General features: G+C 36.3%; 1 protein-coding gene, 1 long non-coding RNA gene and 1 pseudogene across 2 annotated transcripts; 1 reads left to right on the top strand and 2 right to left on the bottom strand.

Moving 5' to 3' along the window:
• Positions 1 to 1372: 1372 nt before the first annotated feature.
• On the top strand, positions 1373 to 16063 carry LOC131956046 (purine nucleoside phosphorylase). Its single transcript, XM_059320401.1, has 6 exons — positions 1373 to 1490; positions 8783 to 8952; positions 9114 to 9217; positions 9438 to 9613; positions 10042 to 10232; positions 14516 to 16063. The coding sequence occupies exons 1-6, from the start codon at positions 1477 to 1479 to the stop codon at positions 14716 to 14718; spliced, it is 858 nt and encodes a 285-aa protein (XP_059176384.1). The 5' UTR covers positions 1373 to 1476; the 3' UTR covers positions 14719 to 16063.
• Positions 11440 to 12347, bottom strand: LOC131956047 (uncharacterized; annotated as a pseudogene).
• Positions 16064 to 16239: 176 nt separating the features above from the next.
• On the bottom strand, positions 16240 to 21203 carry LOC131956048 (uncharacterized). Its single transcript, XR_009388928.1, has 2 exons — positions 21119 to 21203; positions 16240 to 16562 (listed from the first exon to the last, which is right to left on the bottom strand). It is a non-coding gene; the product is annotated as an uncharacterized LOC131956048 (long non-coding RNA).
• Between the last annotated feature and the right edge of the window lie 188 nt (positions 21204 to 21391).

A 21391-nucleotide genomic window follows, 5' to 3' on the forward strand; every position in this document is an offset into this window, starting at 1 on the left:
TTGAGGCCCTATGACTGTTAACAAAACAGCTCTCTTTTTGGCTTCTATCGTCACGTCGTTAGCTTCTAGGTAAAAGCTTAACCTCTCTAGGTAATCTTGAATGATTTCATCATTCGCATCAAATTCTTTTATTTGGCCATACAGCGCCATAATTCTAGAAATAATTAGCTAATAAGCTCTAGCAAACCTCTTTTTTGCGTAAGTAGGTGCTCTTTCTAGTAGATGTTTATCCTTCGTCGCCAAATGAGGTAGATTGACGAGGAGCCACATTGGTTGTTAACAGCCTTTATTTACAGACGCCATGATGCAAAGAGGGAGAGAAGTGGCGAGAGAGAACTATTTATAGATAACAACATGTAAGGGACATCACTCAAGATAACAACATAAATATAATACTAATACAGAGAGTGAGTTCCCTTGACCTCACAATTAACTCAATCTATTACAGATATTGCTTCGTTGAGGAGGAGATACGACTTAAAGCCCGGACACACATTCATACATCCATACATTCATCCATCCATTCCCAGAAATGACGAGTTAATAAACGCAATTCTCCAGAATGGAAATTGCGCTAAAAAATATGACGGAGGTTGGGGTTTAATTAAGGTAAAGAGAAGTAAAAAAAATGTCATAAGTTACGATAGAATCACTAAGGGGTCATCAATAAATGACGTCACGCTTTTTTGACGATTTTTACCTCCTTCTCCCCTCCGTCACACGTCGTCACAAAAAGTCAGACCCCCCCCCCCCCCCTAAATGATGTCCCACCTCAACCTACAACCCCCCTCAAAATTGCAGTTAAATTTTTTTTAAACATCGATATTTTTCGAAAATCTTGTCTATACTATTACAATTTATTAAAACAGTTATCTAAAACGCAAAATATCGTCTAAAATTCGTTTTCTAACATTGCTTTTTAATAATGCAAAGGTGTGTACTCATATTTAATGACATATTCATTAATTCACTCTCTCCCACATTACTAGTTTTGGCCGAATTTACGACGCTAGGCCTAAACTAAGATTTTACCATAACCTGGTCACGTGACCGGCAGCCACTCTGATAAAGATTAAAGGTCAAAAGCGAAAAACTTAGGCTACCATAGCATAGAGTTTTAGAGCCTTAGAGGCGAGGTAGATCTAGATCTAGATCTAGGCTTAGTTACTAGATCTAGACTAGATAGATCTAACTAGTACTTACTTAGAATCTAGATCTAGAAAATCTAGTAGCTAGGATTCAACTTTACAAAAAGTTATGTTATTATAACGATCTAGAGTCTAGATCTAGATCTAGAATCTAGATCTAGCTAGAAGATCTAGATCTAGATCTAGATTCTAGACCTCTCGACCTCGCCTCATTGTCATTTAACATTTTTCTGTTTCTAGTTTACTGAAGTTCACTCATCAGATGATCAATCAACATTGACAACATCACTCACAGATTTGATAATAAAAGTTGCCTGTAGCTCCAGCCATGATCAAAACAAGGTTGGTGAGTTAGGGAGTGTAAGAAAATTAGAAGGGTTACTAAAAACGAGAGTAGATATAAATTTTACTAAGTGACTACTCGGAAGATTTTTCTCCCCAACGTCTCCACTTAGTCGGCAAAAGATAGCTCTGCGCATGCGCAGTGACCCGTAGTTAGGGTTAGAATGAGGGTTAGGGATAGGATTAGGGTGTGTTAGGGTTCTGCGGTTGTAAACACACGCAAGGGCAGTACCATTGAAAACATCGCCGCGATGGCAAGTCGTAGTTTCTCTCCATTGCGCATGCGTATCTTTTTCCTGCTAGCATCGGCTTACATTTTATCTAGAACATATCTATAACATAGGATTTTGGGTGGGGGGGTGACACTGTGAGGTCCTGCAGCAAGAAACCACAGAACTTGCGATGTCACTGGATATAGGCCTAGATATCAATAAATATCATTATTAAATTAACACAATCCGTCCCATGAGCCGGAGATTCCGGCTCGCGCCAGCTTCACCGTAGGCCCGCGAGCCGGAGTCTCCGGCTTGGCAACCCTAGTGTTTGTTTCATGCGAAAATTCAGTCTAATATTTAAACTAACTTATTCAAATCCATGTTTTTAAATACACGACATCCGGATCTTTCTTTCGGTTCAAAAATTTTGCACTGGGAGTGTTTCACGTGTGTTTTATTCAAGTTTAAAGTTCGTGTTTACGTTTTAAAATTCATTATGGAATTAGGTCCCTCAGGCCAACGCCCACTCAAGCGATTTTGTGCTGAAAAAGCACGCGTTATGCTTGATGAGTGGATGAATAATTTAGATTCAGATGAAGAAACATTGGTTTTATCATCTGATGAAGATAATAATTATTCATCAAGCAGTGAGAGTGATAGATCTGGTAGTAGTGGTGATACTGATAGTGATTGTGATAACAACAAAAGTGGGTGTGGCAAACCTTCTGCAGGGAAGGGTAAGGGACCCATGCCTAAAAAAAGGAAAGCTGGTACTAATACTGCTAGTACTAATACTTTTGTAACAGGACAGGATGAGCCTGTAACTGTCAGTGGTACTGCTACTACCACTAGTAGTACTAATTTTATTTGGGCAGAAGTACATGAAGGTACAACGCAAAACAACTTTCGTTTTGTTCGCCACGAATCCCATGGCGTAAACTCGGATAAAATAACACCCGAGTCAACTGAGCTAGATTGCCTGCTCACTTTATTGAATGACCAGATCATTGAGCTATTATTAGCTAATATCAATGAGTATGCTAGGGGAAAATTAGTGTTTCCTCAGCTCAGGCATTCAGTGTACTACAAATTTCAACCAGTAACGAGACCAGAGTTGAAATTTTTGGCTATTTTGATAGCTATGGGCCTCAACCCTAGGCCTTCAATAAAAAGCTACTGGTCTGTAAAAGAAGCCCACCTTTTTACACCTTGGTATGGACAAACCATGGCCAGAAACAGATTTCAGGCCCTTTACCACACATTTTTACATGCGGCTGGTGACAAGGCAGAGGCGCAAGATAAAATTGAGCCCTTTCTCAATACATTGATGGCATCATTCCAAGATGCATTTTACCCCGGTCTTAATTTATCTGTCGATGAAATGGTCATTGAATATAAGGGAAGGTGGAAGAACAAACAGTTCAATGCCACAAAGCCTTCTAAATATCATATAAAAACATTTGGCTTGTGCGACAGTAAGACGGGGTATGACGTAAATTTATTTACGTACTACGGTTCTGCGACTACTTATCATCCAGACCTAGACAAAAATTGCACCATGGCTGAAAAGGTTTTTCAAAAATTGTTGACACCACTAACAAAAGGCCACCATATTTTTGCAGATAGGTTTTACACCTCTGTACCTCTGCTTGGGTTTCTCAGCCGTCAGAGTTATTATTATACTGGCACGGTCGACATAAGACGGAAAAATTTCCCTCCTGCACTCAAGTCTCTTGTCTTGAGCCATATGGAGATGAAGTGGTACATGCATGAAGAAAAGTACCTTACAGTGGCATTTAGGGATAAAAAGGCTAAAAGGTTTGTGTCAGTTGTGACCAGTCAAGGAAGTGTTAGCAAAACACTAATCAAAACCAAACGTGGTGACGTCGAAAAACCAACAGCCATAAATTTATATAATCAAAATATGAATGGTTGTGATAGAGCAGATCAGCTAGTTGGCTACTATGGCTGCCACAAAAGAAAAAGCCACAAGTGGTGGAAAAAAATATTCCACTGGCTGTTGGAAATCTGCCATGTCAACGCTGCGATTTTATTTCGTGAGTCTCACCCCAAGCAAGCGAAGATCAGTCTAGCTCAGTTCAAGTCCAACTTGATTGTTCAACTTATAGCTGAAGCTGGTAGATCACTTGTTGAGAAACCTGTGGATATTGCCCTAGCCCAGCAACCACAGCCAAGTGTGAATTTTGGTTACTGACAATCCAACCATTCGGCTAGCCGCTAAAATACATATCCCTATGTCGGCTAAAAAAGACCGTAATTGTCAGGTCTGTAGTAAACCAGGTGCTCGCAAAAGAACCAGCAATGTATGTGCAGATTGTCCTGGTCAACCATTTTTATGTAAGGAGCCCTGCTTTAGAATTTGGCATACTAAGAGTAACTATAAATCTTAGTATGCTGGTTGTAAAAAAAGATGTCCTGTTTTCAGCTTTTCAATCTTTTTAGTTTTTTGTGCATAACTTTTTTATTTTACAAGTGTTTTTTTTCATATTTGGATATGTTGTGTATATATGGATAACCAACAAAATGTGTAAGTTTCATAAAGTTTGGGTAAGTGGTTGGTGACTTGTGATTATGTAAGTAGGAAATATGTTTTTATTTTTTATGTGTTGTTACACTAACACCTCATTTTAACATGTAAAAAAACTACTTTCTTTAACATAACCCTCAATTATCTTCATTTATTACTATAGAAAATTCATTTCTGTTTATTTTGATGTATAATACATAATTCTGGTTAGAAAAACATAGGAGCTATAATTATTTAAGTAGGTAAGGGCTGTGTAAAAAAAATTGGGTCACGAACCAATGAGGTCAGGAGGTGGAAAACCCCCTGGTATAGAATGAGTTAATATGTTTTCTAGAGATAGATAGATATTACTAGAACTATTAGATAGGCTTATATTTATATTTTATATATAGCCCCATATATAATTTTATATAGGCCTAATATAGGGGCTAACAATATATATATATATTATAAGGTCTACATAGGCCTATATACACCTGTCGTTGATTGACTTATCTGTTATTCAAAATACTCAACGAGCCTTTATTCCTCTCAAAATTTTGCAGTAGTTTGTGAGCCCCTCCCATTGATATATAATTTTGCAAATATTGGTCTTGGTGTCAGCGCCCCCCCCCCCCCCCCCCCAAATGGTGTCACCTGGTGCAGTCCGCACCCCCTGCCTATATTATTTTAGTATTTACTATTACAAGAGACATATTCCTCATGCCTACTTTATATAGTACTAGCTTACCCGACCCCCGCGCGTTGCCACGAGGATAGAAGAAAGTTTGACGAAATATATTAGGATTTCACCAACGCGTTATCAATTATAATTATATGTTCTTAGACGCGTGACCTTCTTTTCTAAAAATGAGTTATTTAAATGTAAACAATGCCTGTTCTTGGATCATAAATATTAGGACACGGGTTTACCTACACTACCGCCTGAAAACATTGAGTGTACATTAATCACTCACCGAAATAATATGGTAGAACACACTTCAGTGACCGCCTCTGTGTCAGAGACGTAGAGGGGCGCTCTCAGGGCCCCCACCCCCCGATTACACTACCACATAGGCGCGGCGTACGACACCTGGTTCCTTAAAACTATCAGGCGCCATCGGCCTAATAGCATCCTGTTAATAATGATGCAGATTTCGTCATTCGCTAAAGTGACACAAATGAACAGGATTTTTTTCTTTAACACGTAAAAAAATTATTTGACATGTTTTAAATATCAGTGTGACTGATGCAATATGCTAGCGTTACTAATGGTCTATTATTAGATGCTTGATATCAATTTCTGACTGGATTGTCTAATAGTAGATGCAAAGTGACGAAACTCTACAGTAGGCTCCTCATATTCAAAAAGTTATTTTTTCATCTTTGGCAAGGTGACGAAACTGTACACAAGGATTTCCTCGCGTTACAAAGTTATTTTTAGAAGACTGTTGTAGTTTTACCGCTGAGTATAGTAGTACCCCTTACTCGCTATGCAGGACGCTCGATTAACGGGTGCCAAGTGCCAACATAGTCGCTCTAAAACTCTGGGCGCCAAACCGTGTATTGACGAAAGTTGTACCCTATATGGAGCCGCCCATACGAAGCTTTAGTTTTCTTTTTCGCAGAAATATTCTCGAGAGTATTCTTATCTACTTCCTAAAGTTTCATGGCACTCGGATGAACCGCATCCGAGTTTTATTTTTTATATACCATGTATAGAGAAAAAAAATCGCTCTCCCCTGGGGGCGCCGCCCTTGCAATATTAAACAATATTTTTTTGCAGAACCCTACCATTGAGTGATCTAATCATCTCCCCACAGTTTCATGGTACACGGATGAACGATGTGAAACCGAAATAGACTCTTATTTTTATAAACCGTATATAGAGAAAAATTGCAGCCTCCCGTGGCACCGCCCTTGCGAAATTAAAAAAGGATTTATTTTTTTTACAGAACCCTTCCCTGAATTGTTCTAATCAACTCCCCCAAAGTCTCATGGCTTTCGGATAACGGTGTCACACCAAAATCGCACCCTCCCGTGGCGCCGCCCTTGCGAAATTAAAAATGATTTTTTACAGAACCCTTCCCTAGAGTTTTATGATGAACTCCCCAAAGTTTCATGCCTATCGGATGAACGGTGTCACTGCAATTCACTTTTATTATTTTTATATACCATATGTAGAGAAAAATCGGACCCTCCCGTGGCGCCGCCCTTGCGAAATTAAAAATTATTTTTTTACAGAACCCTTCCTTAGAGTGTATTATGAACTCCCCAAAGTCTCATGGCTAGCAGATGAACGATGTCAAACCAAACTCGACTTTTTATTTTTATATACCGTATATAGAGAAAAACAAATCGCGCCCTACCGGGGCGCCACCCCTACGAATTTAAAAATGTTTTTTGCGCGAAAACCTCCCCAGGAGTATTCTCAACATCTTTCCAAAGTTTCATGGCGATCGTGTGAACGGTGTCACTGCAATTCACTTTTATTATTTTTATATACCGTATATAGAGAAAAACAAATCGCGCCCTGCCGGGACGCCACCCCTGCGAATTTGAAAAAAATTTTTTGCAGAAACCTCCCCAGGAATAGTCTCAACAACTTCCCAAAGTTTCACGGCGATGTGATGAGAGCTGTAGTAATGCATAAAGGACAGACACACAGACATACATTGCTTTTTATATATATAGATTATATTTAAATTATATTTACTTTTGTTTTGTATTATAATTTGCCTACTTAATTGGGTATTAATAATTACTATAATTACTAATTAGGTGCTAGTAATTTAGACAAATAATAATTTTACTAAACTGTTAATGTAAATACTAATAGTAACAAAACAATACTAATACAAAAGTAAAGTAGTTCTGTAGTCGTAGTACTTGGTAATAGAACTTGTAGTAGAACCCTTTCCCTTTTGTTGGCTTTTGAACCTGACAGTCCATAATCCATGGTGCATTTTAAGTGGAGTTCACTTGTTTCAGTTACCTCTTTCTCTTTAAACCTGTGTCAGTATAGCCACGTTATTTGGAGAGACACAGTTTGGTCTATAGTTAATTTTAGCTACGCATTGGGACATTACCTGTACTAAAATGTATGCATTTTATTTTGGGACTCTTCTGGTGGATTTGCTAATGCTAGTATTTGATATAGATCTAGCATCAGTAATTATTCCAGAACATTGTAGCTAGGGTCTGTGTGGTCTGGAGGGAAAATTCATGGTTGATAACTCATAATAAGTCTAAACCAGGGCAGATGAGGCTTGTTATCCGAAATCAAACAGAAGCTGATCCCCTTATGTTATACCAACTCTGGTTTCCTTTCTGCAGCTCCTGCAATACAGCTGGTGCCAAATAGTAATACCAATCCCTTAGGTACATTAGCTATGTGCAAATCAATCTTAATCTAACCACAGTAGACTAGCTTCAAATTTAAAGGTTACATTTTTTAGTCATATGTTACTTTTTTTTATTAAGACCGATATCTCCAAAATGCTAAGAATAAGTACAATTTTTCAAAAATATATTATCATTCATATCTTAGAGAGATAAATGGTCATATGACAGTGACATTCATGACTGATATAATTTTAGTAACTTTTCTATACTAATATAGTATATAGGATGATGGGACAGAGTGGTTGAGTAGTTTTAAAGCACATAGTTACTAGGCAGAGGGTCTTGAGTTTAAAGGGATTTCCCCCAAGGCTACCCAAATCAGATGGGTTCTTTATTTCAGTCAGGGAAAGAAAAAGCAGCTGAGCACAGTTCTGACCACAAATTTATACAAATGTTGAAGAAATAGATGAACATAACTTTATTGGTTGCCAGGTCTGAAAGGTACTTTACTTTTATCTGGAGGAAACTGCTTGGTAGCTCAATTAGCCTACTAGTGTAAGATTAGGGTTAGAGTTAAGTTAGCATTTTGCTGAGGGATTGATATGTTGGTACCCAACAGGAATAAAGTATCTAATATCTTTTTTTATTCAATATGACATAATATTATTGTACAAATAACATTGTTTCTTCCATAAAAATTTGTCACTGCCATTCATTCAAGATAATATTGATGTAGGGCCCATACCAATAACTCTTTAACCTCAGATGTCTGTTTAGGCCTTAACTTATTGCACTTTTATCTTTGTCCTTAAAACAGACAACAGATTATTTATTACTCTTACTACTTGCTGATAAAAAAAAACATTATAGATAACACATTAACAGGGATCATTTCATAATATTGCTATTATGGAAGTTGTAATTAAATCAAGTTGTAGGCCTAGCACTTGTTATAATTAATGTTTTTCAAAACAAAAACATAACCAGATTGTTTTCATTGAAATATTATTTTACTACATTATTAAAATGGAAGAAAAAAAGTTGTAAAAAATGTCTCATAAATTAAGTACTCAATATTTTATGCTGAATGCACTGCATCTGTATGTGACTTGGAACACTACACTCAGCATTTACTGGTTGTATTTTTAATGTTCTATACTTATGGCAACTATGGCACTGTATAATTATCTAATCTTATATTGTAGTTACTCATATGATGAAGTGGAACAGATTGCTAAGTTCATCTTGGATAAGGTGAAATGTCGTCCCAAACTTGGAATTATTTGTGGATCAGGTTTAGGCAAATTAGCTAATTCTGTAGAAAATCAAGAAGTTATAGCTTACAAAGATATTCCAGAGTTCCCAATCAGCACAGGTATGATACAATGTTTATATTTTTAGTTTTTTTTTATAATAAAAAATATCTTGAGTTTAAAATTCATGTTCTTTTGAAGGGGTAACTTTTTTAAAAACAATAATTGTGTAAATTTCAGTATAAATTATATCAATGTAATTTGTTGTTATATCTATTGCCAGTTCCTGGGCATGAAGGAAAACTTGTCTTTGGCACTTTAGGGGGTAAGAATGTTGTGCTTATGCAAGGTAGATCTCACTGCTATGAAGGATACCCACCCCAAAAGGTGAGTCAATCTAATTATTTTGCTTATGTGTTGTAATAGGTTCAATATGTTCACAATAATTTATTTTGAAAACTGTTTTAATAAAATTGCCTTTGAAAACTTATGTAGGGTGTTTATAGAATGACATTTAGATATTGTGACATACTTTCATTTAGTTGGTAATTTCACATTCTGTAATTCTTGTTTAGCTAACATGTAAACAATTTTCTCCCTATGTCAGACTACACTTCCTGTAAGAACCATGCATTTGATGGGAGTAAAAACTTTATTTGTAACCAATGCTGCTGGTGGAATCAACAGAAAATTTCACGTGGGAGACATTATGATCATCAAGGACCATTTAAACCTGGCTGGCTTTGCTGGTGTTAATCCTCTTGTTGGTCCTAATGACGAGAGGTAGGTAATGAGATCATCTGATAGTTTCTTACCGCTTTATATTCTTGCAATTTCTAGATTTTAATTTTGTGTTTCAATAAAAAAAATTCAAAGAAAAATCTATTTTAAAATAAGTTTTGAAGTTTACTGTGAACCTAAAATTTAACTCTTTTTTTTCTTTGTTTTGTGTAATTATCTTTTGAAAAACACCATAAAAACTTGTATATATTTGTTATAAACAAATGATACTTCCAATTAGTTCACTGTAGAGAAACAAATGTCAATGTGGAGGGGGTCCTGTTTTCAAATTGTCTATCACATTTTAGCCATAAAGAATCTCTTAATCTAATTTTTTTTGTTTGCACATATAGGCCTACCTACACAATTGTAGGAGAAACATGCTACGTTTGATCTAAAAATAAAGATGACATGTATTCTTTGTCTGCTAGGTTTGGTCCTCGTTTTCCCCCCGTGTCAAGAGCATATGATCTGGAAATAAGAAAACTTGCAATGAGCCTGGCCATTGAAATGGGGTTTAAAGATTTTATACAAGAAGGGGTATATAGCATGATGGTAGGACCTAACTTTGAAACTGTCACTGAATGCCGCTTCTTGGAAATAGTTGGAGTGGATGCTACAGGTAACTTTCTAGTATTTTTAAAAATGTTTTAATGACATGGGTAGGGAAGGGCAAAGGGAACATTTTTTTTAAATGTGTATAAAAGAACATGAATATGTAATCACTTTTTGTGCTTTCTCCTGCTACCAAGTACAGCTCACCAGAGTTCTCTGTCCAACACCACTTTTCTAGCTCCACAAGTGTCAATGCATCCCCTGTTCGGTACCATCACCTCTCCCCGTGGTCTTTTATTTAAGTTTATTAGTTTTCATTCAACACTATATGTAGTGGCATACCCACCCCTAAAAATGACTGCTGTCTTATGTAACTTCAGTTATCAGTGATGCTAGTTTCAGTTTCTATTTTAAGATTTTGAATGTCAGGGGTACTACTTGATTCAGCAGTTAAACTGCAGCAGGCTCACCCAGCAGTCAGTGACCCGGTGTGCCAGTTAGCACTATGGCGCCTATGTTTGTGTTTTGAAGTGGGCCATACACTAGGGATACAGTTGGCTACTATAAAAACTATAATCATTGACTAAATCAAACCAGGGCACATCCTCAGGCAGTCGGGTGACATGTAGCACCCAGGGCTACCCTTTGAGCACGCCTATATTTATTTTAAAAAGCACCCTTCAAATAAGATCACAGCGAACATGACAAATAGGCTACTACAAGAATAAATGTTAAAATTACATCAATCTGTAAAAAACGAGAATAAAATATATTTTGATATATTTTTAATTTTTAAATTGTAACATGAAAGTATGCAAATCATAAAATCAAACATGCATTAAATAATGATAGACTTTTTAAGTTAGCTTTTATAAACATCTTATAACATCGTCTTTTTGAAGAAAATATGCTCTGTACTATAAATACTAGTGAATAACTCACTAAAGCTAATACCCCTGTGAAATGGTATAACCCCAAAAATGAGTTAGTCGGATCTTTTAGAGCACCTGCAATGATGAGATCAATGGATTCCACAATGCCATTGATAAGAAATTCCCAGGCATGATGTGGCCTATGTGCTGTAGCCAAAAAATATGTCCACTGTGATCACTGCCAGCATTGTATAGAGGATGCTGTATGCAAGGTCAAGGATCACTTGTCAACAGTCAGCAGCAAAATACCCTGGAACATCCATAGTTAGGCTGAGGGTTAGCTGGGTAAAAAAAAGTTGCATTTGTTTTACAATTCTCCTGTCTGCAATAACACCTATGCCATATTTGGAACTGATATCTGCAACACTATTTATTGTGATTAGATGAGCTATATCCTCATCTTTTAGACCATTTTTTTCCCCGTTGAAGGCATTTAGGATAGAATAGTAGGAGTTGGAACCCCTATCCTAGATACTGTTAGAAGAGGACAGATATCTTTTAATTCTGTCCAAGAAAGTTGAAGAGCTGTTGCCTTTACCCCATGCAGACATGAGTTGCATGATGGTAGTCAATAACAATTGAGTGAGAACACTCACTAACCCTTTTACTTCTTTTCCCTGTACCAGCCTGATACGTCATCAGCAGACTAAGTTCTGTATTCTGGCAAGCTCACTTGCTTTATTTCTTTCTATGAAGGTAGGTCTTTTAGAATTGTTTAGTTGTCTACTGTTATTTCTGTTGGAAAGTTTTTTGTTGATCATACTGGGAGGCTGAACTTTGGAGCAGAGAAAAACCTATACAAGTGATGTTTAATCCACTAAGAATAAGCAGTGCCCCTTGCAAGTCATAGGTGTCTAACAGAAGTTAAATCTGTGGAGTCCCACCTTTTGTGGACATGCTGAAACCTAAACTGACAAAGGCAGTAGCAAAGGCTCGGTGTTTCTTGAAGTATAGGCCAACCAGTATGGTTTGGGACTCAACGATGAAGCCTAAAGATATACCCAAAACTGCAAACATGAAGTGGATGATGATGATGTTGGGAGCATAAGCTATCACAAGGATGCACAAGGTACACAGCCTAGCCCTGGTAACAACTAAGCTCTCCTCAAACAGCTGCAGATTCATGGAACTTGTCCAAGAATTCAATAAATAGTAGGCCCAGTATACAAATGAAGATGGAAGCAATGGAAATGTTCAGGAAGGCACCAACATAATAAGTCATGCCCAGCCTCTGTCCACAGGTAGAGGTGTTTTTTTTTTTGCTTGTCACTGTTGTCATCTCAAGTCCATCTGAATTGTCCATACTTCTGTACAAACACAAAAAGTTTATTCAGGAAAAAGAAAGTTAAAAGGTTGAGTTCATTTATTAAGAAATTCGGTTATTCTTCACACTGTTCAAATTCTGATTTTAAATGTCCTAAACCAGTAATTTGTTCATGAAATAATGATCGAAGTCCATGTGTCGATGTATGGTGTTTTCTTGTGACTTGCTTTTTCTGAATGAGAGTATGTTTACATTCGTTAGTTTTCTTCAAGAACTAGTTTACAAAACCCAGTGATATAGCCTAGTCCAATTCATTCTACATCGTTATGGGTTCCTTACCATTGACCAGGAAGCAATTATCTCAAAGAGACAATTGCGCCAGATATATCTAGATACCCTCTTACCCTTTTGTTTACACTACCAAACTGAAATCGACATTTTAAGTTTAGTTTCTACTCTCATTCTCAAGAAAGATTTATAAACTGTACTTGCTGTCTTAAACACATCTTCATGTACAATAAAAAAAATATTGTCGGCCCACTTGGGGTCGTAAATAATTTTTCCTCAAGTATACCTTCTTCTATGAACTGTCCTCGTTATTAACTACTTACATCCTCATTCAAATTAATCGCATTACCAATCAGCATAAACCTTCGTTTAACACCATCACCACATATGTTGCCCATCAGCATAAACTTTCGTTTAACAGCATCACCATCACCACACTGTGTTACCTATCATCATAAACCATAAAAAATTCATAAAAAAATAAGCTTATTCAAATGCAACATATTCATAGCTATAGTTTGTTAGATGCAGTAATGGCTTGTATTAAATTGTTTTGTTAAAAAAAAAAATACGTAAATTGTTTGAACTAGAGTTGTTAGTAACACTATTGAGCTTTACTATTGATAGGCCACACGGGTTTTTAAAAAGTGTTTTTATTTCTTCAAAACTTCGATGGCCTCAAAAATCCTTATTCATAACTTTTAAAAGTATAATATGGTTAATATGCGATGAGAGAATACAACGTTTAAGGCAGGACACGACTTAAGTGACCACAGGTGGAACACAATAGATTCCAACAACGTAAATTATAAACTTTAAGAATAGTAATCTAATAGTAATAGTCTAGACATCACTGCAATACGTTTACCACCACCCATACAACATCGCTACGCAGACATTCGTTGATGGTTTGCACACTTCTTCAGTGCAAAAAATAAATTCCTAAAGTATGACCCCACACAAGAAATCACTATACATTTACACGTGTTGTGGTTAAGCGATGTTTGATAATACATGTATTGTGACAGATGTGTAGTTATAGGGGACATGTGTTGTGGGCGGTGTTAAAAAAATATGACCTGTGTTATGAGCGATGTTTTCTCCGTAGTGGCCGGGTTTAATGCGACAGTGTGATGACACTACGGTCTTAATGTTTCGTTTGATGACATGCTTATATATCTATAAGGTTCTTTACAAAACGGTGCTGCATTGCAGTTATTACTTTTAAATTATTGAAATCGGTTGAAACAATCACAACTAGGCACTAGTAGACACGAGTCTCGTTGTTTTGTTGACAGTGTTTCTTCCAGACTTTTTTCTCGGGGGGGGGGGGGGGTAGACTTTCTTCGGGGGGGGGGGGGGGGGGGCGGGGCGGACACTGTTAAAAGTATATATTTTCTATATATAAATATATAAGGCGGCCCCCCCCCCCCCCCCCCCCCCCCAAGAGATGCCTGGAAGAAACTCTGTTTGTTGATCATTTTTCTAGAGAAACAAGCAGCAGGGGAAATAACTGCGATAAAAAGTTAATTGATACAAGGTTACTAAATAACAAACTCTTCAAAGGATCGTGGTCAGACTTTGTTCTCATTTGTATACTTTTTTTTTTTACAAGTATGAGAAATTTTGGTAACCAAACATTGTGGCATAGAGTCTTTGTCTTGTTTTTTTTTTTTTTCAACTTTTTTTTAAAAGCAAATTATTCTTTACTCCCCCCAAGTATGAGTTGTAATTACTAATAGTAGTAATAGCATGATTAGGACCTACTACGCCCGAGTTTTGGGTGGCCAACCATTGTGTCGTAATACATGTTTGACATGTTTTTTTTGTTTTTTTTAATTTAAAAAAAAAATCTTTTACTTCCAGGTATGAGTACTATCCCAGAAGTTTTGGTAGCCAAACATTGTGGCATGAGAGTATTTGGCATGTCGCTGATCACCAACATGGTCATTATGGAATATGATGCTGTGTCCACAGCTAACCATGAGGAAGTCTTAGAGACAGGAGAGAGGCGCAGCAAAGATTTGCAGAAGTTGATGACCGCCATTATAGAGAAAATTGAGGTGTAAACATTGGTGCGTTTGTAGCTCATTAAAATATTCAGATTGTTCATTACCATTGAACAAACAGAACATCACATTAAATTTGTATTTAACATTCAAGTGCAGCTAGTTGTGTGCAGAGTAGATCATTGCAGCTAGTTTAGAGAACTTGACTAATTTCATTTTTTAAATGCTGACTTAGCCTATATATAATTACTAGACTGCTGCTGTATAAAAGAATAACTATTGTTTTGAATATTTTTTTTTTTAATGCTACTCAGATCTATGTGATTAAACCTACTCAACAATGAAAATGAGATTCATTTAGCTTTTTATCTAATCAACTTATTAATTATAATAAAACTGTTGTCATAGTGGGTAATTTTAAAAAAAAAAATGATTTTTTTGTCATCTCACTAAAATATATAAGTGTGTTTACATTGATACTAACTTTTTTTCACTTAATTATTCCTGTTTGGGTAAAAGATTGTATGTGTCATTTTCTTGATATTTTTGTGTTATTAATTATATTAGAATTTGTATATTTTTTTCTGTACTTTTACAATATTTGAAATCTTGATTAAGGTTCTCCTTATTAAAAAAGACATACTGCACATAGTAGAAGAGTTCTGACATGTGATAATAAGCTATGTGGGGGTGGGGTTTTTAATACATGTAGCATGAACTATATTTTATTTTTTTAAATAGTAATTAAAACTATTTATTGTCCATTAGAAATATGGCAATGGGAGTGGAAAATGTGATGTTTGTGTCATTGTTTTTAGAAAAGGGGACTTGCCTTTTCTAAGTATATGTGATGATAGAAGGGAAAAAAAGGTTTGCTACAATATTGTGACATCATTTATGGGCAACCCCTTAGCCAATATAAGATTATTGTATTTTTAAATGCATTGTCTGGAAGTAAGATTTATATAATACCATTATCTTCATTTTCCTACTTTCAAACCATACAAGCTTAATACATTAGCGCAACTTGGCTTGAGTTTTCACTTCATACTTTATTAAACTTATAATGTCTAAATGCTATTAACTTCAATTGAATAAAAACATTCTTTTGAATTTATCCTCTAAGTTTTGTTGTAATATAAACCTAAATGTTGTGAGAATATTATTGTCAATTACAGTTTTTCAACCAAGTCCCTGTCTCAACTTTAAGCCTATGGGTGTTAGGTTAGCCTGTTGTCATAGACTGTTGATAAGAGCTAGGGCACTCTGTTCTGGGCTAGTCCCTCCAACTGTCTCCAAGTATCTACTCTTCTTGGTGTCAGGCCATTGTACTGGAAGGATCTTTCTGAGACGGGAGTTTATAAATTAAATTATTTTTTTTTATTTGTGTCATTCTCCATATCTCATCTCCATAGAGTAAAAAAACAGGTTTACTAGTGTATTGAATTCCAAGAGTTATCTCCACAACCCCAAACATTTTTAGTTGGTTGTAGCTACTCTGGCCGTGATAGTCCTTATTTGTATGCCTTCTTCTGCTTATAGTACAGCCTATGATAAGTCAAATAAAACTAATTTTTAAAATAAAGCTTTTGTTATCATGTTTAATTAAAATGTATCCAACAAGTGTTTTACTTTGATGTGCACATTCTCTATTGTTCCAGACTCATCCTTAACCACAATAGTGGAGTCAGAGAAAAATGTCCAGACTCTTGACTCCTTGATCGACTGACTCTAGACATGACTAATGAAGAGCTCCAGATTCAGAGAACTGATGAGGGCAGGTGCAGCCCCCCAGCAGTCTCTCCAGCTCATTTATACACAAACTTTCTAAACAATAGGGTACAAATAATGCATCACCAGTGTTACAATTAGAGGCAGAAAACTTCAACAGTGCAGCATAAAATCTGTGGAATAATGGAATAAGAAATTTTATTAACACCTTTCAATCGTAGAAATAGAGGAAATTTATAGAACTGTTCAAGGAACAGGATTTTCATCAACTCATTTTTTTTCACAGTGACCTGGAATATTATTAGAATATTTTGTGTGAATATATATATATATATATGCAATACATATATTTATGTATATCTAAGGGCGCCTAAGTGAATTTATATTTTTTCTCTCACATTTTTAATTTTTCAGGGCTTTCAGCTGAGCATGTGATCATGTCCTTACAGTTTTTTATTCCCCTTATACTACAGCTTGCCCCACTTGCACAGCACACTCTAATCTATTGTTGTATGGATGTCGGTAACCGGTAAGCTATTAGCTACCATACCTTAGCTTGTTTGCAGCAAACATGTTTATTTTATGCTAGTTAAATATTTCTCTACATTTTCTGGAGTTTGGAGTATAAACTTTGAAGTTCTACTGATGAGCGGACCAGGATTTAGATTTTAAATGTGAGAGAAAAAAAATGATTTTTTTAGAATAAGGAACAATTGTTTAAAAAAACAAAACAACGGGCTGGGAACCACTGGGCCACGCCTATAACACTATACTAGTATACTATAAGTTGTGTGTGATGCTTCTCATTTCTTCTTTTTTTTTTTATAATCGATAGTGCTGTAGGACACAGGGGAGATAAATGCTGTTGTGTAATAATATCTTGGTTGCATGTAGTTTTTGTTCTTCACTGTAAGAGTTATTGTTTTTCCGAGAATATTTTACCATCTGTCTACACAGTGACAGTGTGCTCTTACGAAGACATAATCTTAAAGATGGCGATGATAAAAAATAAATGTAGATCTATGTGACGCGTATGTTGAAAAATGTATTTTGTTTTATACTGCTAATTTTTAAGGAAGATAAGAAACACAAATCACGTGACCCTACAAATAGTGAAAAGCTTATTTCATTATAGGACCATTAGTGACAGCAAAGCCTGAGATTTCACTCGTGGCGGACCAACAAGGGGACGTAATTCATATATACTTTAGTTCAGTTATATTTAAGATGTAATTATATTGTTTGTGTGAAACTCACTTCCCCCCCCCCCCCCCGTCTGCTTTCTGAAATGTAGACAGCTAAGCTGCAATTGTGTACAGGGTTTCTTTTTTTTTTTTTGCTCAGAGGAGTGAACTTGAAACTTCCGATTGGGGGAAGTGGGGGAACAAATGTTAAAGAATATGTTTGTTTCGTCCTGGAGTGGAGTGAACGTGCTGGGGGGGGGGGGGGGGGTGTCTACAGGAGAGATGCCTGAAAGAAACAATGGGTTATCGGAGTTGTTATAAAGTCGTTGAAGGTATCACGTTAACAATGCTAGCCCTGCATTAACTATGATTACGTTAGGTTAGGCCTACGTAAAAACTCGGTTTCTTCGGGGGAGGCCATGTAAATATAACAGCCTAGCGTTATTGTTTGTCCATAAATGCAATTAAAATCCTAGGCATTGTGTAGGTAATGACACTATAGTGTGTGATTTATTGTAGCACGCTGCCGTCGAGCAGTTGGTGTGCACACATTGTGCCATCTGTTGGCGTGTTCGTCAAATGCGTGTGAAAACGGTGGGCGTGTTATTGTGTTGTGTCAGCGGCGCAGCTACTGCGTAACAAGTATCAGCAAGGCATAAGGTCCATGGAAATATATGAGCCATTTTTCCTGTTTGACCCATGTAAAATTTTACATAAGAAATTTGATATTTGTTTTGTATCCATTTATTTTAAAAAAGTAAATGGAAATCCTGTTTTTTTTCCTGCTGTAGAAATAATGTGTTAATTAAAGGCTCACAGTTCTTCAATAGTGTACAGGCATAGGCATGAAGGAACGGGGGTGGGGGGGGGGGGGGGGGGGAGACGACAAATAGGACCTGCTTGTATAAATAACAAAAGGCCTACAGCATTGTTGCGTTGTCGGGCAAGCAATTGAGAAAATTAGCATATAAATAAAGGTACAGCTCATCGACACTTGCCTGGCGCCTTAATTACAAACGGTGTTTTTTGTGTGATCCAGGTCCGATCATGTAATGGAAAGGTAACTTAAACATTAACTTTTTTTTTTTTTGATGGCATCCTTCACTTGTATATTTTTTTTGGATGGCATCCTTCACTTGTAAATTTAAATGCGCCCTTTGAAACCTGACCTGAACGGGAAATTCCCCCAACCCTACAGACGTACTACCCCCCCCCCCCCTCCCCGTAATGTCAAACAGCAGTGGAGACAGCGGCGTAGCTACAGTAAAGCTAGCATAAGTAAAACATAGGATAGGAGCCCAAGACGCCCTTTAAAATATTAAAACTTAAACAGTGAAATTTTAATATTTGTTTTTTTAGGGGAATAAAAAACTGTAAGGACATGATCACATGCTCAGCCCTGAAACATTAAAAATTTGAGAAGAAAAAAATATAAATTCACATAGGCGCCCTTAAATATACATACATATATATGTATTTTTATACATATATATACATATATTTATATTCACATATATACATATATATACATAAACAATTTTATATATATATATATATGTATATAAAAATATATACATACATATATATATATATATATATATATATATATATATATATATATATATATATATATATATATATATATATATATATATATATATATATATATATATACTTATTTCTTAAAACTTAAACATTGAAATTTTAATATTTGTTTTATATAGATAATTCTAAAAAGAAAATAAAAAAGAAATCAACTTTCTTTTCAGCTGTAGAATTTTTTTTTTAAACCCGTAAAAGTCCCCAAGTTATTCCATAGTGTACATGCAATGGCATGCAGAAGTGGATGGGGGCGGACGAGGCCAGGTTCGCTAAACAACCTCACGATTAATAAATCTACAGGAGTTCTCGGGCTAGCAATTGATGGAATTACATTATATATAAAGGCGTGGTTGGGTGCCACTTGACTGACACAAAACGTGTTTTTTGTGTGATTGCAGTAATGTTATGTAATTTTCAACTTGAGCTTTGACGTTATTGGGAATCCGGCACCCGTAGATGTACATGCATCGTTACAAACCTCAACTGGGCAACGCGAGTTTCCCAGCGCGCGGCTATCTTAGCACCTAGGGTCCGTTGATTGGACGTCCTGCACGGTGGGTCAGGGGTACTACTTGATGCTATGGTCAAACTTCAACAGGCGCAACAAAGGGCGCCCCGGCGGTCGTTTGATCCTGTATACCCCGGACTCCCCTATGAGCACTATGAAATTGCACTTACATTTTTCATTAAAACATCATTATTTTTCCTAAGTCTTTTCTAAATTCTGTCAACATAGAGTATGTTAATCAATTTAGATTACAATTTATTCCTTTTTTCTAACATTGTTTTTTTTTATTAAAAAAAAAAACCAGTGTGAAAGCGGTGGGTCGTTCATGGAAGACTCCCTCCCCCCCCCCCTCATTCCCCATTTAAAATGTAATCTAAAACTTCTTATTCTTTATTATTATTTTATTTTATAATCAATTAAAAAGGATATAGGCAAAAATCTAGATATAAATGAATAGGGAAGAAATAGGCATAACGTAACCAGGGGCGGATTAAGCTTCTGCGGGGCCCCTGGCTGAAACTTTTTCCGGGGCCCCCTAAACTATATATATATATATATATATATATATATATATATATATATATATATATATATATATATATATATATATATATAATGACATCACAAAACAGAGGCCTTTCCAAAAAATAAATAAAAATTGTCTATCTGAAAAGTCTGAAGCCTGGATAATGGTGGAGGGTTGGAAATCAAGAAAAATTTTGAACTAACTCCGTGCGAATAAATCGAAAAGAATGACTGACTCAACAAATGTAATTCCGAATGGGATTTCGGGGAGGAAGATATAGTTTGGGGGCATACCGGAAGTGGGGGGGGGGGGGGGTGATATGCCAAGCTCAACACAAGAGGTTCCAGTTTCCATTACCCTAACGGGTCGGACAGAGTTCACAGTTTAATTAAATTAGAAAAATACTTAAAGGTCAAAGTTCGCCATTGTTTATTGTTACAACTGAGGCCACGGTTGATGTTAGGCCTAGTGAGTTACCCCCCCCCCCCCTTCCTTCCCCATCTCAACTTGAACAATGCTGTATTTTATAGGAAGACATTAGTGTCGCACCTAGTTGTTATGTGCAGGGAAGAGAACTACGGTCGCCTGGAGATTGTTTTACCTGAGGTGGATGGCGATGGGTCGATTAAGTGAGCCTTCCCCCCCCCCCCCCCTCCCTCCGCCTCCACCCCCTTGTACCTGGTATGTAAATTTGGGAAAAAAACGTAATATGATATCCTATTGTATTCTGACCAATGTAGATGGGGTTTTTTTTTTGTTTTTTTTTTTATGTCTTTACTAGTTACAATTAGGTGGTAAATTTGGGGGCCCCTAAAAATCGGGGGCCCGTAGCTGCAGCCCTTTCAGCACCCCCCTTAATCCGCCACTGAACGTAACAACATCACGGAAAATATAATAATTAATATGTACCAAAAAATATGCATCTACATTTCAGAAGCTCCTTTGTTTTAAGAGTGATTTTCCCTTTCGGAAGTGACATCATTTAACACTTGTCATGGTACTATATTTTAGATGAAAATTTATTCGCAACATAATTTTGTTTGAAAATTATTCCTTATTTTAAAAACGGATAATTGTAGGTTTCGCCGTTAAAATGCGCCTACTATTATTTTAAAAATTCATATAACATATTTTATTATCAAATACGTATTTTGATTGTACTATTATTCGTCGCGGAACATT

Source organism: Physella acuta, unplaced genomic scaffold (genome assembly GCF_028476545.2).
Source record: "Physella acuta isolate Inbredline_101_S28 unplaced genomic scaffold, ASM2847654v3 ptg001125l, whole genome shotgun sequence".
Taxonomy (NCBI): domain Eukaryota; kingdom Metazoa; phylum Mollusca; class Gastropoda; family Physidae; genus Physella; species Physella acuta.